The sequence below is a fragment of the Daphnia magna genome, linkage group LG4 (assembly GCF_020631705.1).
Source record: "Daphnia magna isolate NIES linkage group LG4, ASM2063170v1.1, whole genome shotgun sequence".
NCBI classification, from domain to species: Eukaryota; Metazoa; Arthropoda; class Branchiopoda; order Diplostraca; family Daphniidae; genus Daphnia; species Daphnia magna.
Window position 1 is genome coordinate 12,234,921 of NC_059185.1, and position 23,048 is coordinate 12,257,968.

Below are 23,048 nucleotides of genomic sequence, written 5' to 3' on the forward strand. Positions count from 1 at the left end.
GATTTCGCAACATTTAAACAAAATTTAATAATGGCAACGTCCACAACTTCGTCAGAAAAACTCTACAAAAATCGTCTGCTTAAATTTTTTCTTTGTCATCACACATCACTTTACAATGACTACATCTAAATGCCTTTAACAGAAAAATCGGTAGTTTTAAAAAGGAAAAATTTTATAGACGGTATGTGGTAAAATTTAAGATGTAAAACACAGAAGCCCTCGTTCTGATTCATACATCAATTTGCTTTATTTAGGGGCAAGTTTGCATATCTTTGGCACTGTTTGCGTCTATTAACGGAAGTCTAGAGCCATTTCAATAATAATACAGAAATTCAGAACAGTAAAACAAAAAATTCCAGTGTAGAAACTTCTATTTGAAATGTAAGTGGAGATTTTACGGAGTAAGTATCTTCTGTAGTAAAAATGTTATCTGTTCGCTAATACTTATTAGTCTTTTTGCTGATGACAGGTGAAGAGATGCCAAAGTTGTATAAAAAAACTTATAAGATAGGATTTGATGCCAGTGTCCAAGTTACTGCTTTCACATTCAGTGGTATGAAACTCCATGTTTTATCTACATTAATATTTATTGTTTTTCTGTCATTCATGGGTTTCTATTACCCTGATAAGTGATTCTCCTGCATTCTAAAGCCTGCAAAGCTGACTCAGGTTGGCTTCTATGAAACCAATGACAAGAACAAGCAAAAGCATGGAGGACATGAGTTTTCTTAAAAGGTTAAAGGATGACTTTTGTAAATTATTAATTTTAACAAGTCATTACCAGCTTTCAACAGCCTTTAAAACACAATTTTTGGGGGGTTTGTTGCAGGATGTGAGGGCAAGAACAAAATGCCATACCCATAAGCATTGCATTTGCTTCATTTAACTAGATATTCCCCATATGATTGTATCCCTAGCGGTTGATGCCAGCTAATTTCCTAAGAGACATCGTGACGTCGCTTCTTGATACTGGCATTTTCTGTAACGCATGTTTTTCTTAATGGTAAAAGTAAGTATCACATGGGTGTAATGACTATTTGGTTCCCAAAGGTCACTCCTATCCCCTCTCATGCCAACCTTGCAGTACATGCTACAGCTTAAGAGATATCTTCGACCTTCGCTGGCTCGTGTTGGTGACCTTGCTCTACCCCTTTAAAACTGTGGCCGTTCACAGTTTCTCAGTCAGTCTGCAGTTAGAGATTGGACGAGGTAGTCTTACCAACGAACACCAGAACTTAAAGTCTACCATTTTCAATTATGATATCTTATTGTAATAACAGCAGTAAATAGGTTGGATGGACTCGTATATGCTCTTCCAACCTATCAACTACTGGTGATATACAACAAGATACATGGAATTGTTTTCCCTTCGAGATGAAGTATAATCGATTGGAAATTCATTGAAATTTGTAATCGTGAATTTTTTTAATGGGGCGTTTTTGTTCCACATTTGCTCATAAAGATGGGCTACAAACGTTTCCAAACAGGGTGCTTTTTCTAACTTTGAAAATCAAGTTATTTGAACCCAACGGCAATGGCTGGTCTCATCAAGATAAGACAAAATGTCTTGCGGCTAAGACGAAATTTTTTCGTAATTTATCAATTCTACCAGAAATGACATGTTGTAGTGTTAATGCAGCGCAAGCTGGTCTCATCAAGATAGGACAAAATGTCTTGCGGCAAAAAATTTCATGAACACATTGTTGTAAACGAGTGATAGAGGGCACTGATTGCGCAAGCCCCACGTTGGGCGCCAACGGAGAGCAGAGCCGTGTGTAAGATCGCGCGGGACGGTTGTGTTTAGGTACTAGAGCGTGATCTCGTATCCTGTCGTGTTGTATCTTGTAATACAAGTGTGAAACCGTTTCTGACCCATTGTCCGTTTTGTGAATCATTTCACAACATTTGGTGTCAGAAGTGGGATAAGACGAGAAAATTGGAAAGGCCACGTAAGATCGAAGTTCAGAATTTGAGACGAGAAAACATAAGGAATGAGAATATTATAACTCGAAGATATCCATGTTAGCAGCGTTGCCCACGCTAGTGACGAGAGCTTGAGTCTGATCGATGTTGTCCTGGTCTCCTGGATCCACCTCATCATCTCGCTGATTGATGTAGTCCGTGATCATGTCAACCAACGTTCCTTGAGACTTTGGAGACCTCACCCAACCTTTATACTTCGCCAACCCGGTCTCACCTCGGGCTTTAATCAAGAGCTCCTTTGCAACCCAAGCTAGATTCTTGAAGTTCGTAGACTTTGCCGGGCCTAAGTCACGACGATAACCATAATACAGATTGCCGTTCACAGCGGTCACAGCAAGGCCGAAAGCCACCACATCATCTCGCAAGACCTTGTTGATCCGGTCCCAACCAAAATCGGGGAACGCTCTGATGGCTCTACCGATAGAGATGAAAGCCGTAAGCCCTGATCCTGCAGCTTGCTCTATGGTAAGACGCAAACGCATGGCCACTTCAGGAACCATTCGATCCCAATGAGCGATGAGAGTCGGAGCATTGTTCTCAGTGATATTGCTGCAATATCTACGATGGAAGACTTTCATGGCGTTAGCATCTAGTGCGAGCCCGACCCCCAGATCTGTCATGACGCCGTCAGTGATCTTCTTCATGAAGGCAGGAGTCACGTTGCCTTGCTTCAGGAAAGCAACATGGGAGTTCAGAATGACTAGCAGAGATAAGTTTTGCGAGAAGTCTCCTGCCACGGTAGACAAGTAGTACAAAAGAACTGCCAATCCATTCGGTCCCAAAGCTGCAATGCCATCCGCATCAGGCCAAGCAGCAGGGGCATGTTGAATCCAAGGAGTCGCCGCGTTGTCATTCAGGAACCCAGCGTAAGCAGCAGCATTGTGAGCACATACCTCCGGGAGCCTAGCGCTGCCTAAGAGGGTTCTCACAGCTTGCATGATGCGATCATTCGAGGTGTTCATATCGTAATGAACCGCATCGTCCACGTGAGGACCCATCATCTCGCCCATAGTAGCAGCTAGGACATGAGAGTGGTTGATGTCCGCAACTTGAGCACGCAGGTAGCGACCGAACGTGATCAAGTAGACCTGCACAGGGAGAGACGGAGACGCCATGTTAGCCTTGAGACCGCCGAAGGTCGAATTTCGAATGACGAGTCGAGACAAGATGGGATCATCTCTGATGCAGGAAGTGTAGAAAGCAGCTACATCGGCGATCCCCAAGGTAACCAGGGTGCCTGGGACGTTGTGGAGCTGAGCAGTCTGAGCATTCAGGTCATGGACAAAGTCGCCATCAGCGGGGCCAGCCATTTCAAACAGAGAACAAAAGAAAGGAAAAGTATAAACTAGAAAAATAGAAGAAAGCTTGTTATCTCTGAGGGAAGTGACTGAATATTTATTGTTTTATCGTGTTTTGAATCATTTCGTTTTTTGTTTTGAATCATTTCACAACAACATCTAGACCTTGTTGGTCGTTCAGCTAAATTTTACATCTTAAAATCGTTACCATAGAAGCATTCAAAATGTTATTTACGCTTCCGGGTTTCGGGATGGGTTTAAAATAAAAGAATATAGGGTGGGCAAGATCGTACAAAATCAATTCTTATTACCCATTTGTTATTACGTGAATAAACTCATTATTTTGAGCTCACTCAGAAGAGAACGAAATTTTTCATACGGCTATTTCCAGTGATCTACCAACTGGTGTTCTAAAACAAGCTACCTGAGCTTGCCAAGAAAAGGTGAAATGTTATTAATAAGGACGATTATGGTAAAGCGAAAAGCTATGGACATCTTAATCTGTGAATATACGTGTATTTGATCCTGTTTACATGCAAAAGTATAGATTTTGCATGGCCATACTTACAAGACGAATTACTTGTAACAAAGTATTTTGTTGGAAAAGGATTTATTGCAATAGATTCCACTGATGAGTCTGAAGGTCATCAGGAACAATGTTTTTATTGTTTTTCAATATTATTTTATGATTCCTTATGTTATATGGCGAAAGCGATTCGCTTAAGGAACGGTTTGAAATATGTAAAACAGTGGTGGAATTGTTGGTAGAAATGGGACAATAAAAGCAATTTCACTTGTTTTTTTCACGATGAGTAAACAAAGAATCCACTATTATTCGATGGAACGTTATTATACATTGGAGAAAAATGGGTTTCATTTCAATGCGTAACATTTTGCCATATTGTCACACTGGACTTTAACTAACTATTGCAATAATTGGTCAGCCACGTCTGACGTGACTGACTTAATTGCTTACGCAGAAGGAATAGAGCACACACCTAGGTTAGTACAGTTCTGAGGGAGCATTCTGGCAGCCTGTTGTGGATGGTGTACGAGTTACGGGTGTTAGGACCCGTCAGCCAGTCACGTCGGCTGCTCGGGTATGAAGTGATCAATGGTTGGGAAAGCTAGAAATGATAGATGTAAGGTTACTTACGATGAGTGTCTCCATGTCAACGTCTGGTTAGTGATGGGCGGAAGCCGCGTGGTTGGGACTGAAGGCTCGGCCGGACTGGCAGTGAAGAGGTGACGGTGTGTGTAATATAGTGGTGCAAGTAAGGTACCGAACTGTTTATTTCTCTTTCTCTCCTCAGCACTACACACAGTAAGTTAAGACACTGCACACTATGGTCAACTACTACTCACGATTGCTAAAAGGGAACTAACTCAGGGGGCGAAAGATATGTGGGTTTTATACCACATCTCAACCTAGGAACGCTAAAGATGGCATGGGTAATAAAAATATAAAAAGCAAGCCACCAGTTCAAGAAAGAATAACTGGTGAAAAAAAAAACAGGGTCAAGATAAGTAAGACATTGACACCTCGGTCAAGCGGAAGGAGGCAATAAAACCATAAAAGAGATAGCGGGGGAGACAAGGTCAAGTGAAGGGAAGGCGGCATACAAATTTGAAAGAACAACTTTTAATTTAAAGTGTTTTAGTTTAAGTTAAGAGTCCTTAAAATATGGCGAAAGCGATTCGCTCGAGGAACGGTTTGAAATATGTAAAACAGTGGTGGAATTGTCGGTAGTAATGTGACAAAAAAAAGTGATTTCACTCATTTTCTTTGCAATGAATAAACAGACAATCCACTTTTCGTCGAGGAAAGGTTTTTATACAATCGGAATACAAAAGACTCCATCTCAATTAACATTTTTCCTAGTTAACTCACGTGTTCTGCAGAAGTTAACCACTTCTTATAACGATTCCAAATATGTAAAACAGTGTTGGAATTGTGAGAAGAAATGGGACAGCACAAACAATTCTTTTCTCTTCGTCGGAATGATGAGTTGACAAATATGACGAATTTTGAACTAGGAAGGGTTTGTAACATACCCTTCTACAGTAAAGGCCATAAAGTCTCCGTCCGAGTCATTAAACTATATTCCGATTTTTAAACTATTAAACTACTATTCATAATCTCATCGCTGAAACTAGAAAACAGAAAGAAGCATATTCCATACGTTACCCTTACGAATTGGTAATGGCAATTTTACTGCTCACCCTAGGGATAATCGCCCTAGCCTACAAGCAGTACACCCTTACTGTACGACTAGCCGTACATGAACAGTACGACAACCCTCCACCCGGAGACCGCGGGAGGGATGAGGTACAAACACAAGATGTGTAACGAGCTACTAGTGGAAGAAAAGAAAAAGACCATTCAAGATTTATAAAAAAAGGAGTGTATTTTTTTCAAAATTCGCCAAAGAAGAAGTTACATTATTCTTCGTTTAATTGATCCTCGACGTAGTCGAGGAGAGAAGTTAAACTATGCGAGAAATCCCGTAATAGACGAAAATCTTCTTGCCCGGGGTTTTCCATATCGAACGACGCTAAAACGTCGTTCCACGTTGAACGCGCGGCGAGTCGGTTGTCCATCTCAGCCTGTGTTATCTCCGTGTAAAATTCTGAAGAGTGCAGAGTCGGGTAAAAAATGTCTTCATCTGACTCCAACCACCAGAGAAGACGCGAGTGAGTCAGTGAAAACAGTTCGCGGTATTTGGCATAACCGGAATATTTACTTAAACAAAAGGAAAAAAGAAAAGTTTAATTAAAAGAAATTAAGAAAATCGTAAAAAAGGAAAATTTTTCTTACCTGAAGTAATAGTCTCCAAACCAAACGGTGCTCACGGATGGTGAAAAAGTTAGGCGAGTATCAGTCTGATAAACTTCTAAAAGCACTGAAAAGAAAAACACTCGGTCGCTGGAGCACAACCGGCTGTAGCGGCTCTGCTGGTTGTTGAATGTTGCGTCAACAAACCGCACTAACGCGCACTCAAACGCACGAAGATTCTCTAAAACGTTGGAATAGGTAAACATTCTACCGTGGAAGCTGAAAGAACACTGAATTTGCAATCTGGAATAGTCATCTTACTTTCATTCTATTGTCATTCCTTTTTGCCGATAATTTGATATCAATGTTTACTTATGATTTTCGTTATGGCTTTGTTTCATTTTGCGCTATAACCCCGTTTCAGCTATCTCTTTATTACTCTAGAAAAAATCTTCGAGTTCTAATGCCGTTTCCAATTTCCCATGTTTTATCGTGTTATTTCCCTTTTTATGCTATTCGTAGTACAGTCGGGTCGCCTGTCTTAAAGAAGGGGGACCTGTCACGGAGGGACAATAGCAGAAATGCTTATCTCTTCCTAGAGACGCTGTAATTACGAAAATGGAAATTTGTTGTAATTTCATCGGGCATTACTCTTTATTAAGCAGAAATTTTAAAAATAGATTAAGAAAGTACGCTAAGTTTATGTAACCTTAGGGAGGGGGCGTATTTTCAAAGCTAGTATAAAACCCACTATTTTCTCTCCCTCATTAGTTCTTATTTCGCTAGAACCGTAGCTAGTAAGTAAAAGAGTGTTATTCTTTTTCTCGCATGTATTTCACTTGTTTTGAGTTACAATACATCCCTTTAAAGTCAAGTGCGACAATAAGGTGAAGACATTGACACCTCGGTCAAGCGGAAGGAGGCAATAAAACCATAAAAGAGATAGCGGGGGAGACAATGTCAAGTGAAGGGAAGGCGGCATACAAATTTAAAAGAACAAATTTTAATTTAAAGTTTTTTAGTTTAAGTTAAGAGTCCTTACAATATGGCGAAAGCGATTCGCTCGAGGAACGGTTTGAAATATGTAAAACAGTGGTGGAATTGTCGGTAGTGTAATGGTTTACACGCGCGTGGAGCGTGCAAACTATCACATGAATTTAAAGTAATAAGAATCTTTGGCTTTACCGCATTGTATTTGGAAGGCTGGAACAGGTCGGGACAGATCGGCACAACTGGCGAGAAAGTTAACAGAAGACTGAAGGGGCAAGCTTAATCTAGTTCTATTTATTAGGTCTTGAGGAAGCATTTTTTCCTTGGTTGGCGTGGGGTCGTGGTAGCGTCCTTTCCAACGGTCAACTTGACATTCTTCTTTGTTCGAGAACAATGGGGCTTTTTCCGCAACGGTCAACTCCCCGTATTGCTTGGGGCGCCAGAGGGGTGATTTTTTAGAAAGTCGAAAGACATCGTTTCTCTGTTGTCAGAGATCTCGATTCTTTACAGTAGTAATGTGACACTAAAAAGTGATTTCACTCATTTTCTTTGCAATGAGTAAACAGATGTAATAGTTTACACGCGCGTGGAGCGTGCAAACTATCACAAGAATTTAATGTAAATAAAGAATCTTTGTTGGACTTTACCGCATGTTGTATTTTGGGCACAGTAGGGCTGGGACAGGCCGAGACAGGCAGGAATAACTAGCGAGAATGCTAACAGAAGACTGAAGGGGCAAGCTAAATCTAGTCCTATTTATTAGGTCTTGTAAAAGCATTTTTTCCTTGGTTGGCGTGGGTCGTGGTAGCGTCCCTTCCAACAGTCAACTTGACCTTCTTCTTTGTTCGAGAACAAGGGGGCTTTTTCCCGCAACGGTCAACTCCCCGTATTGCTTGGGGCGCCAGAGGGGTGACTTTTTAGAAAGTCGAAGACATCGTTTCTCTGTTGTCAGAGATCTCGATTCTTAACACAGACAATCCACTTTTCGTCGAGGAAAGGTTTTTATACAATCAGAATACAAAAGACTCCATCTCAATTAACATTTTTCCTAGTTAACTCACGTGTTCTGCAGAAGTTAATCACTTCTTATAACGATTCCAAATATGTAAAACAGTGTTGGAATTGTGAGAAGAAATGGGACAGCACAAACAATTCTTTTCTCTTCGTCGGAATGATGAGTTGACAAATATGACGAATTTTGAACTAGGAAGGGTTTGTAACATACCCTTCTACAGTAAAGGCCATAAAGTCTCCGTCCGAGTCATTAACCTAGTCCATCGGCGCTGCCATTTTCTGTTCCAAATAATAATTCTATATTGTCACACTTGACTTTAAAGGATGTATTAAATCCCAGAAAAAAGGGAATACACAACAAATGAATTGTACTTTTACTAACTAGTTACGCGTCTAGCGAAAGAAGAACCATGATGAGGAAAAAAATTGTGGATGTTTTCTAGCCTTGGAAATACACCGGTTCCCTAAGGTTACCCGACTCTAATGTACTTTCTTATTCTATCCTGGAATTTCTACTTATTAAAAGAGTAATGCGCGATGACGTAACAAGTTTTAACATTCGAAACTACAGCGTCGGCTGTAGCGTCTCTAGGAAGAGATAAGCACATCTGTTATTGTCCCCCCGCGACATGCCCCCCTTCTTTAAGACAGGCGACCCGACTGTACTACAAAAAGCATAGAAAGTGGAACAACATGATAAAAGGTGGGAATAGCAAAAGAACTCGAAGAATTTTCTAAAGTCATTAAAACAATCAATGGTCACTCACCAAGAGGATAGTCTATTTCAAGCGACGAACTTTGGGTCGCTTACCGAGAGTCTTCCTTCTCAGTTGCAGCCATGGAAAATTGATTTCGCCTCTTCATACATGTTCCTATTTTTGACCACGCCCAGCAGTACAAGCTCCTCCAGATTATCAACCTGCCAGGAGCAACAGATAATGGAACTAATGGCGTCTTGTTCGGAAATTTACCAGATTACCTTGCTGTGTCCACAGACCTCGAAACTGTTTTCGAATTTTCCAAAGATTATGTTTAAGGCTGCAGCAAGAAAGAACGTCCTCTCTGCAAGTTCCACGCCGGCATCAGTAAAAGAACTCCTCGAAAATCCTGCGCAATAGCTGTGTTCCTGAGTGATACACCAAGAATTAACAAACAATGCAAAAAGAAAGTTACGGAATGGTGCGGCCCTGAAGTCGTTTACATGGGAGCCAACCAATGGATTTATTCAGCAGCAAAGCCACATGAAATTGTGTTTTCGTGTCCATCTGGTGGTGAGCAGCCACCACTAAGAACAGCAACATTACCGCGTATATGAATGTATGAAATACCTTTGGGATGCACTGCTCGTATAGAAGAGTGAGTTTTCCCAGCTAGTATGGAAGGCAACATAATGGCACCAAAATTACAAGCAGTTGTCCTACCGACAGTTAAAATTTTTTCTAGAGATGTCAACACTACTGCGAGCAAGAAACATACCTTCGTGGAACTTTCGCGAAAAAACACATCGTTAATAGACATCATCAGTCAACTGTTACATCGCAATGCCCAAGCCAGCCTTTCAACGGAAATGACAGGAGAACAAATTCACAATCTCATCATGGCAACTCAAAAACAGAAAAAAAACGTCTTCTATACGTTACCCTTACGAATTGGTGACTGCAGTATTCCTTCTGGCCTTAGGGATAATTGCCCTTGCATACAAATTGTATACGCTCAGTGTACGCTTAGCCACAGCACATGAGCGGTACGACAACCCTCCTCCCGGAGACCGCGCCAGGGAGGAGATAGAGACGCAAGAAGTTTAATGTGTTATTAAGCTGAAGAAAGGAAAAAGACTATTCAGATTTGAATAAAAAAGGGTATTTTTCAAAAGTTCACTCAAGAAAAATTTTCATCACTCTTCGTTTAGTTGATCCTCGACGTAGTCGAGAAGGGAAGCTTAACTATGGGAAAATTCCTGTAACAAGCAAAAATCTTCTCGCCCTGGGTGTTCCGTGTCGAACGACGTCAAAACGTCGTTCTAGGTCGAACGTGCGGCGCGACGGTTGTCCATTTCAGCCTGAGTGATTTCGGTGTAAAATTCGGAGGAATGCGCTGTCGGGTGGTAAATGTCTTCATCTGATTTGGACCAACAGAGAAGACGCCTTTTGCTTCAGTAGGTATTCTGGATACGCAAAATACCACGAACTGTTTTCTTTTACTCATGCGCGTCTTCTCTGTTGGTCCGAATCAGATGAATAAAAATGGAAAATAGCAGATACTTAAAATAAGAGCAGCATAAGCTGCGCAAACTGTCTAAGATGGCCAATTAATGTGTATTAATGTATAATAAGGTGTGTAATACAAAGAGGATTTGATTCGGGTTTATTTATTTTCTTTTTTTGTAGTAAATTTTTTTATTTTTAATCCAGAAGAAAACGGCGCGGAAAACAGTCATTTGGAAAACAACGTTTTGGAGGGAATGTTCTGATTTATCCGGGTAGTCAGCGCCCCTAGCGAGTGCCCCAAAATTTGCCGTTGTTCATGTCAGCACCTGGAGAGGACGCTGTTGTGGATGTTTACTCGAGGACTCATCTATATAATAGAAATGTGGTAACTATATGAAAAATTCTGATTTTGCTTACATTAAATTCTACCTATGAAAGATAATAAACTGACGAAATGTAGGAATCGTACGCAATGAAAATAGACAGGAGTAACGTGAAAATGACAGCCAAGAAGACGAATCGTAGATTCCAGGACATGGAATTCCATAGTCGTGCTAGATAGAGATGAATCCATCGCTGGTAAAACTATTTTACCATTTGCATTATTTTTCTTATTAGATACATGATTTGAGTATCACCCTTTCTACTTGGAAGAAAACATCTGGGTAAAGTCAAGTTTGCATAAAGTTAAAGCTTAAACAAAAATTATTTTGGCTTGTACAGGAAAATACCAGAGCATATTTGTGAAGACTACATTTTTGCTCATGCTTTAACTGAGATTGTCCTTTTGCAAGAGTTTACCAATGTAAAGACTGAGTATTTTGTGGAGGAAGTACCGTAAAAACCTTAAAATTGATTTTCAATTTCAACCAATTATTACAGTGTCGTAGTCAATGATGCAAATACCGATTTGAAAGCCTGTACGGTGTTAGTTTTATAAGGACTCCTATCAGAGCTCATCTTTTTAGTGCACTTATTTGAATCTGCGGAACCCTGTCATTGGTTTTGGTCTATAGGTAGAACCAATAAGTAGAGGTTGTTGAGTTCCCCCCCAGTCCAAGGCATTTTTCAATACATCAGCTGTGATCAATCTTTTCAAAAAAGAGAACGGCTGCAAACATTTGAAGGAGATAATTGACCTCAACCACTGATTATTGAGAGTAGTGTTAATTATCAGGTTATCAGATTCGTTTTTTTTTTTTCATGTAGTAAATGTATGTGTGTAGATAGCAAGTAAGCTAAGGGAACTTTGCCCTTAAATATTGAAACAGCTGTTGGCATTAAGTATTTCTAATCCATTACCTTCAAATCAGTTTATCTCTAGTCTATCCAACAGATAATACTACATTTTTCATTGAATTATTTTGATTTCCATTTATATTTTTATGCATCTGTTGTCGTGGAGAAGCTCGCATTTATCAGGTAACAGCTTAATGTTTTATCTCGATTTTTCCTTAAATTTTCTAAGAACAACTTTTCTTTTTTAGATTATTAAAATTGTGGCTTTAACTTCGATGTCGATGGTGGATTTCCATCGGTGAAATTTCCGACCAATCCGTGGAGGTATTAAAACAGTAAAAAACTAAAGGATTATTTCGAAATCAAATCATGTGGGTAGGTATCCTAAATTCTAATCTCAAATGCCCGTTCTTTTACGTAATCTCAATCTGCAAAAACTGAATATATGCCGTAATAATTATTGTATTGAAGTTTTTTTTTTGTGTCACCATTCTAGGTCACGTCATCAACAGAGTAGTCAACGACAAACAAAAACAAGTGCCGAGCTCGGTTTCAGAGGGTTTCATGGCGCGATAATGGACGACGCTTCTCCTTTCATCGAAAATTTTTTTCCAAAGTAGAAAGTACTCTACCGTTAGAGGTAAGGCATTTTACCTAACGAAATATAAATAAATTACATTTGAATCAAGTTTATTAATTTCTTTTGATTATGGTCGACAAGGAATGAATATGGCATCACTGTTGGCGTGTCATAAATGTACGGACCAGTGTCCACATTGAAGAGTGTTTCACTCCTAAAGTTTTATTTTTGTTTCTTTTTTTGTGTATTTGAATGAATGAGGGGGCAGAAGGGGGATATCCAAATTCGCAACGCCATCTAGCGTTAACTAGCAAAATGCGATTAGTGCCGCTTAATAGAAAAATTTAGTTGCGCCCTCTGGCTTCAAAGTAAATGACAGAACCAGAGTCATGGGTTCCATGTTGGGATCGTCCCCGACCCTAATCGGGTGAAATTTTGCCAATGGAGGGGCGCTCGGGGTGAAAATTTTTGAGCTCTGATCTAAATCAGGGTGCGTAATCGGGGATGTAACCCCGATTGCAATCGATCGAGTCGAAATCGATTAGTATGATGAAAATCAGGGAGTTCGCTCCGCTCACCCCGATAAAAACCCGACCAAAATTCATAGTTTGATTCAGGCGTCATTTTTGCAAGTGGCGTTAGGGTAAGCGGGTTAACTCCAATTTTTGCCCCGCCCCGGCTGTCGAAGTGGCACCCCGATTCAGCCCCGATTGCATCTTCCCGTGGTGGGGCCCCGATCAGCCATAACCGCCCCGCCCCGGGAAAAGGCAATCGGGTCTAGATCGGGTTGACATTTCGTCAGCCGGGGCGGGGCAGGGCTAAAATCAGGGTAAACCTGCTTGCCCCGACAACATTTGCAAAATTGGCGCCTGAATTGAAACTACGAATTTGGGTCGGGTTTTTATCGGGCAACCGGGGCGAACTCCCCAATTTTCATCATAATGATCGATTTCGACTCGATCGATTATGTTTTTACGTCGATCGATTGATTGCAATCGGAGTTGCATCCCCGATTGAGATCGGTGTTCACAAATTTTCACTCGAACGCCCCGCCCCGAATTTCGAAACACGATTGGCAAAATGTGCCCCGATTATGGTCGGGGCCGATCCCTAGCTCTGACTAGGGCTGTGGCCCGGACCAAATGGGACGGGATTTTTCTTATGTGGTTAAAATTAACGGGTTTTTTTCCTTAAAGGGTTTTGAACCGGGTCGACGAGGCAAAAAAAAATGTCCCGTCCAGCTTGACCCGTGGGTCAGAAAAAACAACCCGGGTCGGGTCATGTCCCGCGTAATTATCGGGTCAAATGCACTTTTCTTCTCTTCTTTTCAGTCTCGTCATCAGACTCAACCATTACAACGTTTATATTTGGATAACTTCTTTTTTTGCCAGCAACATCGCCTGATTGACAGGATTTAGGTACATTTGGACGTTTTCTGCGAATGGTGGCCAATTTTCAAAACGATTTTTTCCACTATCCACAATATCTTTAAATTTTTTTACAATGAGCTACAACTTGAAGTAGGAAAGCATAGCATTTTAGCATAGTCTCCAGCAGTTCAAAACTATATGTGATTTTGTTTGGCATAGAATTGTGTAAAACTTGTGTAGAAATTGTGGAAAGTGGAAAAATTGTTTTGAAAATTGGTCACCAGTCGCAGCACTATATTGAGACAAACGTCCCGAGGCGCCTGTGGGTTGGTGACTTGGTGGGAGGACCTAAGTTCCCAAGTACGCAGAGAGATACCCCGATTCCTGACCGTTACTGTAGATTGCTATGTTTTTAAGCTATTCGGCTTTGTTGACTCGTAACTTAGCGTAAGAGTTAAAACCTTCTCTGTCTTACTACTAGATGGCGCCACATCTCGGGTTAGCCCGAAAACCCCTTGAACCATACCGAAACCCGTCCCGAAAAAAAAATTCCTTAAAGGGTTGCCTTTTATCGGTTTTTTTTTTCCTTGACCCGGGATCTGACCCGGGTTTTCATGACCCGGGCCACAGCCCTAGCTCTGACAGAACCATCTGAAGTTTTTCTGAAGTGTTCGGCAACGCTGACAGACCAGGAAGTGGAAACACTGGGTAAGGACAGCAGAAAGAAATGATCATTCAGCGTGGTTATGTTGAACGACTCGAGGCGTTTTCATGGTCATGACGATTCTTTGTTTACATGTCGCTTAAATTCTGTATTTACTCGTATTTCTTTTATATCTTGGATAAGGCGTACAGAGTGAGTTATCAGGTCGACAAGTGCTCTGCAAGTGCTAGATTTCTGTCTCGTTGTAACAGTCATGTGTCTTATCAGCTTTCGTGTGGATCGTGTGGATGGATTGGTACTGAACAAACTGTAGACTAGCTTAATGCTTCTTCACCCAGTACACCACGTTCTTTCTTATTAACTAGTGAGAGAAAAACAAAACGAAATGACAAAACGATCAGCTGATTGCCATTCCGTGGTATTGATGGCGGGAGTGCAAAAGCTACGAACTTATCACCTGTTATAAACCAAACGTCTGTCGATGGCTGTGTTAAAATAAAACAAATTCTCTATTTCACTTCCAGGTGAGTTGTTAGACATTTCTTCTCTTTCGTTTGCATATGTAATTGCACTGTGAGTTTAGAGAAACATTTGCAACCTAGACAACCCTCAGTCTTTTGGCTGTGAGATTTGCTATTGCAATCGTTTAATTTTTTCCTTTCATTTTTTGAAGAGGGAAAATCAACTAAAGAGTAGTTTTTAAAAATGCACTGGGTCCGCCATTGGCAACTACCGTTTCCGTCTTTCAGTACTTTCGTCTATTGTCAAGCCAGTTATGCTGTGATCGCACTTGAGTGGGAGGCCATTGTCACGTCGTTTTCCTTGATCTTAACAACTGTTGCAACAAGCTCAAAATTTACATCTGTTGTTTTTTTGTTTTGTTTTTTCAGTTTGTTGATTTCTTGTGAATCGAGAGCAGATAAATTCTTTTCTCTCAGATGTGTTCGTTTAGTGTACCGAGTTTTAATTAAGACAAACCAAGGCTGGCGTGGGCTTAGTACTGAACAAACGTGCGACTGAATGATATTTGTTTACCATGGGCTATAGTGATTTCCTCATAACAAATTAATGTAATTTTTAAATATTTTGGTGAATTTTCATTGGGTTTCAATCGTTTTTGCGTTCGTTTCGTTCAATCGAAATGGGATGTTGTTTATGTTTTGTTTTCATTGAATGTCCCAACAGTTCGTTAGTTTTGTTTTCGTTTTGCTATCAACTGGACAACGCCATCTATTTTCAGCTGATCTTAGTACTATACTTAAAATAAAACTTGATCGTTTGGTCCGTAGCATCCATATTTAAAACTTAATAGTGAACGCAAAGTGAGTAAATGCCCTCTTTGTTTCTGTAACGTCGATCTTCCTATGTCATTTGAAGTATTTCTAAATTGGTCTAGAGCAGCAACAAGAACACGAGGATAGGACAAGCGAGCTAATTGAACGTAAAGCTGATAAGAATTCTTGCTAATGTAAAAAAATATATTGCACAATCTTAGTAGAATGCACGTCAATAATGCCGGCCCATTGTGTATCCAATTATACCACCTATACAATCGCATCAGTCGTAAGTTAAGTTATTCTACATATTTAAAGTTGATTATATCAATGATTTCCCGACTCTTAGATGTAAGTCGAATAGCTGGTTGATAAATAATTAATTATTTGGTAATTTAGGTACTCACTTGTATTCGGTTGAAAATTGATCAAGAGACGACTGGATGCTGGTAGTCGGCGTTGATGATACCGTTTGCTACAAGTTATTCATCGAAAGCACGTGAATTATAGCTCAATGGTTAAGCTTCGACATTGTGCTCAAACAAGTGGGTTCGATTCTCATATGAGTCAAGTTATAATGTGATATCCAAAGAGTTGATGTGATGTAGTTGCGTTTCGAATAAATAATGTAAATTGCAGATGTTTTTATCTCCATTAGCGGTTAAAACGAAATATATATCATCGTCATACTTGAAATAATTTTCCATTACTTTTCCGAGTTTCCATGTGTAATATTATTACATCAAAGTATGGTGAAACGTTTTTCATTCTAATTGTTGGCGGGATTTCTCTCGATCACCAAGAGACATTGTTTGTTAATATTTGTGATTTATAGCTCAATGGTTGAGATTTGGCATTGTATGTTAGAGATCAGGGTTCGACTCACGTACGAGTCAAGTTATAACGTGATAAAATTGTGCGTTGAAAAACATTATGTTGTCAATTTCCAATGTATAATTATCTCAAATACCTGGTAGGCATGGGGTGAACTCCGCTAGAGCTGCTGAGCCTTCCCACACACCTCATGGCCACTTGGTGTGGGGTACCTGGCAGAGATTCTAGCGTTACATCGTTGAGTACCCATGGCAGCTTATCCGTGTTCCCCACACCACCATGCGGCTAGTTGGGCAGGGATTTGGAAGTTACACCGTCAAGCTCCCAGGGCAGCTGAATGGGGTTCCCCACCACGCGGCCACTTGGAGCGCCGTACTAGGACAATGATCTGGGAGATACACTGTCAAGTTCCTAGGCCATCGCCCATCCGTTGTGCCATGAATGGTCCGTGAATCCACAAGTCGACTTCTTCACAACACTTTCAGGTTCTAGATGGATTTTGTGTTATGCTGCAGAAAAATACTTATATAGTATGTGAGTAATAGCTCAGTGGTAGAGCATTGGCAAGGCAAGTCAAAGGGCTAGTGATCGATTCCCACCTAGCCAACATGGTAATATTTTTGCTAATTTTACTTAAATTGGTATTTAAGCCGAAAAATCGTGGAGGAAAAAAAAAAAATTCCCACAAAAAAAAATTTTGCGAAAAAAAAAATTCCCACAAAAAAATTTTTGGGAAAAAAAATTTACCGGAAAATTTTTGGGAAAAAAAAATTTACCGGAATTTTTGCGAAAAAAAAAAATTTTACCGGAAATTTTTGCCGTAAGCAAAATCGATTGTTACGATATAATTATGTGTACGATAGTCATGTATAAAATATGGTAGTTAAATTTGAAATAATTTGCTTTATTATCATTTCAATAGACATTTAATAAACACGTTATAATGAACAAGTGTAAACGAAAATACTTTTTCAGTTAACCAACCAAGCATACTAATGGTAGCAACAAGGAAAGGGTAGAAAGAAAATGGTCAATTGTTATGAACAAATTTCCAAATCGCCATGTTAACACAAATTCATGTACGAGAAAAACCCCACATTGCACTGATGAAAACATTGAGATTGAAAGAAATTCTATGTCCATTGTAACGGAAATCATTCTTAAGTTTTCTCTAATTAACACAGTAATCCTAGCAATCCACGAACGTATCACAAGTTAAGGTGAAACAGTGACACATAAAATAACATGGATGCACTGTTAAATTTATAAAAATACAAAAACGTTTAAGAAAAAAAAAAAAGGAAAATTTTTGGCGCATTTTCAACTTCAATTGGGATAGATTTCGTCACCGGAAGTTTGACAATTTTCAGCCTCTTCAGCTAGGGCATATGATGAATAAAATAGACAATTTTATCCTTTTCAAACATTGATATCCCACAATTTAACATCTTTCATAACATTTTTTGAACGAAACTGTTTCCAAGTTTAACGGTAAAATTCCTCGGTTGCTTCGTGGATACTTCAATCGCCAGAACAGCACCAATACCAGCGAATAGAGAATTCCACTCACGAATAAAACTCGATAGAAAACTGCCACAATTCAATAACAAGCAATTAATTTCCATAATGTTTATTATTAAGTACCTATTATCTTATAAACAAACTCACCACATGGTCAGGAGGAGAATTCAGCAGCATTTGCTCTACCCAAATACAAACCTGTTACCCACCTATCAAAAGTTATTAATTTTAACAATATGCAGAAAAGAAATTTCCATGCATATCAGGATCGATCGAATAATTAGGAGGACAAGCCAGACCCGTACATCGTTTGTATCTAAGTTTCAACCAAGTTTTCTACAGTAATCAGGCCTGTCAAGATATTTAAAGCATCAAACATGATACATAGAAAAGAGATTTCTCAATTTATCCCAGAATAAATAACTTGTTGTGTAACACATGACAATTGAATTAACTTCAGGATTAAACCTATGAACAAAAGTTTAAATAACACCTTGAAAATTTCACTCACCACCACAGAATGCAACAACATGGTCAAGACACCACTCCAATGGACTTTGTCAAAACCAAGTTATATAGTAAGCCAGCCTTTAAAACTATTAATTGGGATATGTAGAAAGGAAAATTCTCAACCATCACAATAAATAACTGGTCACATTGCACATGCAAATGCATGCACAACTTTAGGACCAACCCTAAATAAAACAAATTAATCAAACCTTGAAAATATCGCATCTATTCAAACTCACCAACATAAGCCAACCACCACAGGCTACAACAATCTAATGATCAGGACAAGCCACCGCCATGCATGTGTTATCAACATTCATCCTGCTTTTCAAAAATTATTAATATTTTCAAATGCGTGATGGTGAAAAGAAATTTTTAAATTCATACCAGAGCAATGGATAAATGGTCACATAGCACATGATTAAGATTAAGCTTAGATAACACAAAAATCACGTCTTGAAAATATCACATCTTGTCGAACTCACCAAAATAAGTAAACCAAAACAGAATGTTTACAACATGGACAAGGAAGACAATACAACAGCAGATATAACGAGCAACCACCCAACAGAAGGAACTTTAAAAAACTTAAATTAGACTACTATTTTTTAAATATTTATTTTTTTTTTTTTTTTTTTTTTTTTTTTTTTTTTTTTTTTTTAAATTTTTTTTTTTTTTTTTTTTTTTTTTTTTTTTTTTTTTTTTTTTTTTTTTTTTTTTTTTTTTTTTTTTTTTTTTTTTTTTTTTTTTTTTTTTTTTTTTTTTTTTTTTTTTTTTTTTTTTTTTTTTTTTTTTTTTTTTTTTTTTTTTTTTTTTTTTTTTTTTTTTTTTTTTTTTTTTTTTTTTTTTTTTTTTTTTTTTTTTAGGGGAAAGGGGGGGGAAAAAAGAAAAGGGGGGGGGAAAAAAAAGAAAGGGGGTTTTTTTTTTTTTTTTTTTTTTTTTTTTTTTTTTTAAAAAAAATTATTTTTTTTTTTTTTTATTTTTTTTTTTTTTTTTTTTTTTTTTTTTTAAAAAAATTTTTTTTTTTTTTTTTTTTTTTTTTAAAAAATTATTTTGGGGGGGGAGGAGGGGGGGGGGGGGGGGGGAAAAAAATTTTTTTTTTTTTTTTTTTTTTTTGGAGCCCCCCCCAAAAGGGGGAGGGGAACCTTTTTTTTTCCCTTTCCCTCCCCCCCTTTCCCTTTTTCTTTCCCTCTTAGTCTGTATTAACTAATTGAATACTTACCACCTGTGAACACGACAGTCAGCATCGAAAAGAATTTAATTGATAGGTGCAGGGCCTTATTTTGAGTTCTGTTTAATGGCCGACTGGCGGCGAGTGTAAGCTTTATTTTTCACCGCGAACGGCACTGTTGTCGCTTTTATTTTCGTCATTTCGGCTGCCTTAAAAAAATTAAAACGGAAACAACGGAACGGAAAACAAGTAAATTGAGATAAAACCGGTTGCCATATAGGGTTGTGCGATCAATAAGAAAATAATAGCAAAATATGAAGCAGAAAAGGAACTGCAATAAAAATTTGAAAAATTTCTCAATTGAACTTGAACTTGGTTTCAAAATCAAAACATTTCACTGGGCCAAGTGAGTGGCTACTGGCTACTTGGCTAGTGGCTACGTTCCAAAATAACCCTGCTTCGGCAGTCTGTCATACGTCATACATGCAGTTATAGTAATCTAAATATCTAAGAACAGAAAAATCACGTGTACAGCGAATGTCACAAGACGTTTTGTTAAGCAATTTAAGTTTCAGAGAAAAGAAGTTTACAAATAGCCAATAGCCATTAAAATTTACAAATTTCATCGGTTAATTACAATATTTGGCAACAAGAACTTTCGTCTGTAATGTTTTTATCTTATCATCATGGTGTTGGATTTCGTTTTCATCCCGGGTAAAATAAAGAGAACTGTAAAATTTTTTTTTTTTTTTTGCATACGATGTGTTACATAAACTTTCTTCAAAGCTGAAGCTCGGCGTTTTTTCTTTGCTAGCAACAGGAGACGGGAGTTTTTAAGTTGCGTCGAAAACAAAATCGACGGCCAACTTGACCAGTCTTTTCGAAACATTTCTTTGGCAGCTGTTATTAGACACTATAAATAGACCATAAACGTGCGCAGTATATAAAGCAAGGAAACTGAGGTTACTGTCACAGTACCCAAAACACTTATGAGCAGAATCTCTAGTTGATTTGTCACTACACAAACATGTTACTTGTTAGGAGTGTCAGCCGCCTTCTAGTATGTAAAAATCATCCAGTTCAGGGTGAGTTTTATAACTAAGATGTCAAGGAAGCACACACTATTACATCACTCAAACTCTTTCTGTGTAGGAATTCAATTTCACTTTGGTGCAAAACATCAATCGGGATTACCTTCTAACATGGAAGAGTTGGATGCCCAAGATCGGGTTGGATTCTCAGCTAACAGACATAAGGATATCAGTTTTGGGGTTGTTCAAAGTCAGACATCTTCCATGTTTGGGGGTTCCTTTATGAGTGATCAATCAAGTCAAGGTACTATACTTAAATGCAGGCTTGTTTCACCTTCATTGTGGTTTTAAATCACTGCCTACCTAAAACGTAGGAGCACAACAACTAGAGAACTACGAATGCCTTGGTTCCATTAGCTTGAATGCTGTGACACAGACTAATGTGCCCCAACCATTTTATCCGAGTATCGAAAAAGAAAATTCTCCTCGAATAAATCTGCCAGAAAACTGCATCAATCAACAAATTAAGTTTACTTCCAGTGACTTGCAGGAGACTCTCCACCCTGGAAGTAATTGAATTTTTTGAAATAATAAAATAAAACAAAAATTTGGTAATTCATAAACCGAAATTGTTTTCCTCCAAACTAGGTAATCAGAGTGTGCAAGAAGGAATCATGAAAATTAGAGGTAACTGTTGGTATTTGCAGCATGGTTTGCACAATGCATGGATACCTAACCAGAGCTCGGTGAGATATTATAGCGATGCTAAGGCACCTGAGTCAACTAAAACTAAACTGAAGCGAGCTGTTAAAGATTATGGCGCAACTGTCATAGTGTTCCACGTCTTGATATCAGTTACATCACTAAGCATCTGTTATGCAGCGGTAGCCAGGTCATTTGCATGAATTTTAATTACAGTGTATTTGATCGATTGTTTTAATTTAATGCCTTTTTTGTTATTTTCTTATAGCGGACTAGACGTACCTGGCATGATTTCCAGGATGGGCGTGTCTAGTGAAATGTTAAATACAAGATTGGCGTCAGGAGCGTCCACTTTTCTCGTAGCATATGCTGTTCACAAGCTATTGGTGCCCATTCGAATCAGCGTCACCCTAGGATGTGTTCCGTTTATCGTGCGTTATTTACGTAGAATTGGATTTTTGAAGAATCCATCTGCTTAAACATGGGCATTAATTTTTGTACTGCCTACTTTTCGTAATAAATTCATTTTCTACGAGATACTAATCACACCAGTTCATTTTTTGCTCAACGACTTTAGAAGCTCAAGTGCCACTTGGCGGTCCATGTTTTGATGACGTTGTTGGTTACACCATCCATCACCAGAACATAAAAGGCAATTTTTCAAGGAGTGAATCTTAAGAAATCCCGAATTTCTCCTTGCAACGACCATTTGTAAAAGTTGTCGGAATTGCCGGAAATTCATTCCGTAATGACTATTAAGAAAAACTTCAAGTTGTTCCTCATCGAGATTTGTCCCATAGCCGGATACCTCTTCTTCTATCTCAATGGAAGCATTCAGCAGTCCTTTATGAATGTGGCTTGCATTGGCTCCATTAAACCAGTTGTGATTGATGGAGATAGTATCCTCCTACACCGTAGAAATATATTTGAGTGATTTTCATTGGCAAAGAACTAATGAGGCTTTTTAACGAGGTCTCTACCAGGTTCCACACTTGATGATGCCAACCTGACGGGACGAAAACAACCTCTCCAGCACTTTGTACGATGTCATAGTATGTGACACCGATCGCTGAAATATCGATTTGTTCTAAATCACGAGGAAGAGAAGTGATTCCCAATAACGACTTTAGTATCACTTCCTCACCAGGTGGAAGAAAAATCCATCTTTTTTTCCCCACAACATTTGCTGACCAGCTAAATGAACCGTAAACATCTGCATGCAGAGGAGTCCTAAGCAAACAACGTAAAAAAAAAACTTGTATTTTGTAAAACTCTGAACATGAGATATGGACTTACCAACTTCCTTTTGGGCCAATGTAAACAAATCTGTAATCATCTTGATTGCCTTGAATCCAGTATTCATTCAGCCAGTCAATGGCAAAATAAATCGGGGTTTCATACATAGATGTTGAGCCCGGAAAATGTTTGAACAAATGCCAGTCCTTTCAGAAACCCTTATTAAATTCAGAAAATTAACAATAAATGGTGTTTTACTTTTAAGTATAAGCATGGCATTGTTGATGGATATCCTTTTTCTTTGTATTCCCTCATGTATGTGACAAAATCCTTAAGAGTCCAGTTTGACTTTGGATGAGAATCAAAGTATGACTCACCACAGTTAGCTACAGGAACTTCCGATTCACCTGGTTGACAAATCCAAATAACAATTTTAAAAAACATTAACAAATTCAGTAATGCAATCTGTACCATAACTGTCCAAGAGGTTCTCCCAGCTGGGTAATTCATTTTCAGCCCAAAGTTTTCTACTGAGCCACGATTCAGTATGTGTCTTTGAAAGCAAACATGGTCTATTCATGATAAGATACTTATTGTAGAATTCGGAATAACAAACTTCATTATTAATCACATCTACCTCCATTTGCT

General features: G+C 38.7%; 2 protein-coding genes and 2 long non-coding RNA genes across 24 annotated transcripts; 3 read left to right on the top strand and 1 right to left on the bottom strand.

The window, feature by feature from the left end:
• The first annotated feature begins 27 nt into the window (after positions 1-27).
• On the top strand, positions 28-1,866 carry LOC116935311. 3 transcript variants are annotated; one of them, XR_006644702.1, is made up of 6 exons: positions 28-181; positions 255-401; positions 470-553; positions 631-735; positions 830-1,009; positions 1,085-1,866. It is a non-coding gene; the product is annotated as an uncharacterized LOC116935311 (long non-coding RNA). The 3 variants fall into 3 exon arrangements; XR_006644701.1 differs by having other exon boundaries at positions 830-981; positions 1,051-1,866; XR_006644700.1 differs by having other exon boundaries at positions 830-1,866.
• Positions 1,867-4,811: 2,945 nt separating this feature from the next.
• Positions 4,812-17,177, top strand: LOC116933876. 16 transcript variants are annotated; one of them, XR_006644693.1, is made up of 10 exons: positions 10,496-10,653; positions 10,729-11,690; positions 11,756-11,882; positions 12,004-12,147; positions 12,229-14,165; positions 14,305-14,645; positions 14,795-15,443; positions 15,518-15,562; positions 15,620-15,684; positions 15,795-16,033. It is a non-coding gene; the product is annotated as an uncharacterized LOC116933876 (long non-coding RNA). The 16 variants fall into 16 exon arrangements; XR_006644687.1 differs by having other exon boundaries at positions 15,518-15,684; XR_006644694.1 differs by lacking the exon at positions 14,795-15,443.
• On the bottom strand, positions 17,113-23,043 carry LOC116933875 (2-oxoglutarate and iron-dependent oxygenase JMJD4-like). Of its 4 annotated transcripts, none has more exons than XM_045171687.1 (9): positions 22,872-23,043; positions 22,659-22,807; positions 22,461-22,606; positions 22,145-22,394; positions 19,483-22,071; positions 18,500-18,581; positions 18,262-18,445; positions 17,898-17,959; positions 17,113-17,819 (listed from the first exon to the last, which is right to left on the bottom strand). In XM_045171687.1, the coding sequence occupies exons 1-5, from the start codon at positions 23,041-23,043 to the stop codon at positions 21,718-21,720; spliced, it is 1,071 nt and encodes a 356-aa protein (XP_045027622.1). In that variant the 3' UTR covers positions 17,113-17,819; positions 17,898-17,959; positions 18,262-18,445; positions 18,500-18,581; positions 19,483-21,717. The 4 variants fall into 4 exon arrangements, with proteins under 4 accessions (XP_045027622.1, XP_045027621.1, XP_045027620.1 ...); XM_045171686.1 differs by having other exon boundaries at positions 17,898-18,101; XM_045171685.1 differs by having other exon boundaries at positions 17,898-18,445.
• LOC116920324 lies at positions 20,374-21,701 on the top strand. Its single transcript, XM_032926538.2, has 5 exons — positions 20,374-20,516; positions 20,584-20,766; positions 20,837-21,031; positions 21,111-21,354; positions 21,433-21,701. Exons 1-5 carry the CDS (start codon positions 20,459-20,461, stop codon positions 21,641-21,643), a joined length of 891 nt encoding a protein of 296 aa, XP_032782429.2. The 5' UTR covers positions 20,374-20,458; the 3' UTR covers positions 21,644-21,701.
• Positions 23,044-23,048: the final 5 nt, after the last annotated feature.